Here is a 4,244-nt window from a genome sequence, read left to right on the forward strand (position 1 = left end):
GGATATAAGTCCCTTATCTGATATGTTATTACCGAATACTTTTTCCCAGTCAGTGGCTTCCCTTTTTACCCTATTGGAGAAGTTTTTGGATGTGCATAGGAATTTGAGTCTTATAAGATCCCATTCTCCTGGTTCTAGGTTCCCTTTAGATTTTTTTAAAAAAACAATAACATTTTCTACAAAATCCCTTTTTGTATCCACAGAAATAAAGAAGCAACCATGCTAAAAAAAGCAGCCAATTCCTGAAAAGAAAACTATTGCTTTGTCTGAATTTATCTTGGAGAAAATGAAAATTTTTAATAAAATTACACATGGACCTCACCTGATGGTCTACACATGAATCACATTGATTACATCTGTGGGGGGAAAAAATCATTGGAGAAGCCCAATATTCACTGTATGAACACAGGCCAGGTGTAGATTGTGGAATAGACCATCAACTACACATGCAAGTTCAAGCTGAAGTTAAGGAAAATTAAAACAAATCCACAAGAACCAAAATCAACCTTGAGGAAAGTGGACTGGGAGGGGGAGGAAATTATGCAACAATGAAAGAATCTTTTTAAGGAGAAAAGTGAATGGGGGGGGTAGGGAGGAAAATGTGCAAGAATGAATGAATGAATAGAAATCTAAGTGTTCTGTCATTTTTTGTTAAAATATCAATAAAAAATAATTAAAAAAAAGACAAATTGCATTGGGAGAATCTGCTGTCAGAGATCTCTCTAGCGTGACAAAGGGCAATGATGTCAGTCTGGAGACAGATTCCCCTGATCCAGGCCATGGTCTTTACAATTACTTGCTTTGTTTCAGAGAGCTGGACAATGATTAAGGATGACAGAAGAAGAATAGATACCTTTGAGTTGTGGTGTTGGAGATGGGTGTTGAACATTACATGGAGAGCCAAGAGAACAAATGGGTTTGTTCTGTAGAGGGTGAAACCAAGTTTCTTCACAAAGGCAAGGATTTTGAAGCTCCATCTCATAGAATTTTGGCATTCTCCATGCCTTGGAGAAAGACATTGTGCTTGGAAGAGTGGAGGGCAGCACAGGGGGGAAGAACTTGGATGAGACAGACTGACACAGTAACTAGAGTAATGGAGTTAGATGTGTCAGAGACAGTGAAAATGACTCAGAATAAGACAGGGTTCAGAGCTATTGTGCATAAGATCACTATGCAGGGAACTTGATGGCGATGGCACATAACAAAAACAACTTTGGTCTTGCAGATCAGTTAAGATCTTATTTGCAGCATTTCATAAAGTAGAATTGACAAAGTTTTTTATTTAGTGCTTGTGCCATTTAAAGAAATACAGAGCCCATTTACTAAAATATTTAGTCAGCATAATATATGTTAGGTAACATAATCTGGGTTTGCTGCGATGCTGAACCTTGTGCCATTATGGGGTCAAATGCCATAATGTCTGCCCATGGTGGACAGTGTTTGGTGGAGCTCCCAGTTTAAGGCAGCTCTGGAAGCAGAAGGGGCATCCACTTCCTAAACTATATGCCTCTGGTAAATCTATGAACTTGGAGAAACGACGATAGTTGTAGAACAGCTGCAGGCCTTTTGTTCATAGAGTTGTATTAGTCCTGCTCCACTCAAAGGCAATCAACAACAACATGTCTCCAGCAGCTGATACAATTTGAGAAAGAGATTATTTATACCCTAAGTATGTTAATACAACTAAACTCAATAAATTAAAAAATGAAGGTGCACAAATTACTGCCATGATTAGGAGTTAATTTTCATGGAATAAATTAATAATTTATTGGTAGTATTTGGTAGTTATTCCAGTAGATGGCAATATTGAGCTGGCTTTTTCGTTTTCAGACAGTAAAACAATAGACCATTCATCTTTGTGTCATCCAAACAAAGAAATATTCCTTATAACCCCTCTTCTCCTCCCTACCCATCACATGCTACAGGAACTGACTGTCTTGTGATCTACTCCATAGCTGGCATAGATTAAAAAATAATCTATTTTGAAATTATTCTGAAACATGATAGGTACAGAAAGGAACAAATTGTTGTTTTCATCAAGCTTTTTTTATCTTGTCAGTTCAGTAGTTAAGAAGTTTTAGGGCTATTTTAGGCAATTTACCATGCTGCTCAGATGCCACTCAAAAATTATTTCCATTTCTCATTTTATTATGATTGTTCTAGGAAATGTAGATTAAGAATTTTTTTTTTCAAGCAAATAGTGACTAGAAGGATTTTGTTATGAACACTGAGCTGGGTGTTTTGCACCATTTTGCTCTACAACGAATATACTCTCATCTGAGTTTACTGCGTTTATAGTGAAAAGGTAATTTTCATTTGTCTTCTTTATTCAGGTGTAACTTTATGCATATTTTGTATCTTTCTCTTTTCAACTTTTTTCTATTGGACAGCTTCTAGCATTTTGAAGGGATGGTGTCATTGGGATGGAGAACTGGTTCTACCTGAGCTGCACGTCAGCTGGCTTTCAGGAATAGTCTAGGGTTTTGTTTTATTTACTGGGGGTGGGTGTTAATTTAGGAGACTTCAAGTACACCAGACTTGTGCAATGCCCTCATTACTAGGTTAAGGCACTGTGGTAAAGAGAAATATCTGGCTGTGAATTGACCATGTATAATAGTCTAAGCAGTGGGCAATTCTCTTGTCCCTCTTATCTGTGCCTGTTGGAGTCTTCATGACTTAAGTAGGTTAAATGTTGAGGCTGCTAGGGAGGAAAACGAGGACGTTTCCTCTCGTTAGGATTTGCAGCACTGTCAGAATGGAGGGAGCTTGGTATTTTTTGGCTGGTTAATGCCTAAGCAAGGAGTGCTGGTGGTGAAATAGTCAAAGCTAGACTGCTAACCGAAATCATCCTAAACTATTTACAACCGTAGAACTTCTCTGCAGCTGTTAGTTGGAACCTACCAATAGGTTACCTTCCAGCGGTTTTTCAGAAGCTGTAAATGTCACAGGAGGAGATTGCCCATTTTGCGCCTCCTGAGCAGCTAATCCGAACTGCCTTCCTTTGCATGAGCAGTGCAACTCCTTACCACTACGCTACTTGTATCTTGCCCTACAAGTGCTGCTATGAGTTGGCATCTACTCCACGGCAGTAGGTTTGCTTTGAATTAGCTTGTCTAGGTAGGTTTGGTTTGAACTGGAACGTCTAAGCTATTTTCTACGTAGCTCTGGTGGCCTAGTGGTAAGAATCTGTGCTGCAGTGCCAAAGACCAGTGGTTCGAATCTGACAGCTACTCCGCGGGACAGAGTTGGATATTCTCTGCGATGAACTGCTTCTTAAAGCCCTCTGGAGGGTCGATTCCAACTCGATGGTACACACAACAAGCTATTCTCTAAAACCGGAGAAACCAAAAATAATGGCCCACTTCTCTGCAGAAGAGGCAAGTGGTGCAAAGTCTTCATGCTTGCACATGTTGCAGATGCCCCGATGTCAGACAGCCTCTGCACCCTTAGGCCCACAGAGTTCGCATTCACTTCTTGGCAGCCGGGGTAGTGCTTCTAGAGCGTCAGGGTTAATTAAAACCCTGAAGTGAAGCACAGGCTCAAGAGGCTCAGGAATTCCCTGAGCAGATTTCCTAGGCGCTGCCGCAGTCGAAGGATATTCTGGGGTGTCTGGGTACTAGCCCAGGCCTAACTTGAAGGAAATGTGAGGAGGGGTCCGGGCGTTGCGGTGCCGCCTGGCGCTTGAAGCGGGGACCCGCGGAAGAGAGCTCCTATGCTAACTCTGGAGGCCCAGCCCCAAGACGCCAGGAGAGGGGGATGACCTCAACCGTCTCTGCCACGTTCCAGCCAATCAGTCCCGCATCTTGGCATCCGAATCCAAGACCCCCGAAGCCTGAGACGACGCGAGCCAATGAGAAGTGGGCTAGAAAAGAAGGACAGGCTGCCAACCAATGGGGGCGGAGAGGCCTGGCTGCGCGTATCCAAGGAGCGCCGGGATGGAGCTCGGGGGTGTGGCGCGGCGCCGGCGGGGGTGGGCGGGCGCGCCGGGCGGCAGGTGTCGGCGTCGGCATTCGGCGGCGATGGAGCGGCCCCAGGGAGCTGCGGATGGTCTCGCGCACTCGTTCCACGGCCTCGGCCCTCTCCTTCTCCTTCTCCAGCTGTTGCTGCCGGTAGCCCTCAGCCAGGACCGGCTGGACGCGCCTCCGCCTCCTGCAGCGCCGCCGCTGCGCTGGTCCGGCCCCGTCGGGGTGAGCTGGGGGCTGCGCGCGGCCGCGGCCGGGGGCCCGTTTCCCCACGGCGGCCGT

General features: G+C 44.6%; 1 protein-coding gene across 1 annotated transcript in view; it reads left to right on the plus strand.

The window, feature by feature from the left end:
- Positions 1 to 4,019: 4,019 nt before the first annotated feature.
- Positions 4,020 to 4,244, plus strand: part of SORT1 (sortilin 1) — a 132,742-nt gene continuing 132,517 nt past the window's right edge. Inside the window, exon 1 of the mRNA XM_006899354.1 lies at positions 4,020 to 4,242. Within this exon, the coding sequence (XP_006899416.1) occupies positions 4,020 to 4,242 (223 nt within the window). The remainder of the gene's footprint in view (positions 4,243 to 4,244) is intronic.

The sequence above is a fragment of the Elephantulus edwardii genome, unplaced genomic scaffold, assembly GCF_000299155.1.
Source record: "Elephantulus edwardii isolate Elephantulus edwardi_28Jun2011 unplaced genomic scaffold, EleEdw1.0 scaffold00252, whole genome shotgun sequence".
NCBI lineage: Eukaryota > Metazoa > Chordata > Mammalia > Macroscelidea > Macroscelididae > Elephantulus > Elephantulus edwardii.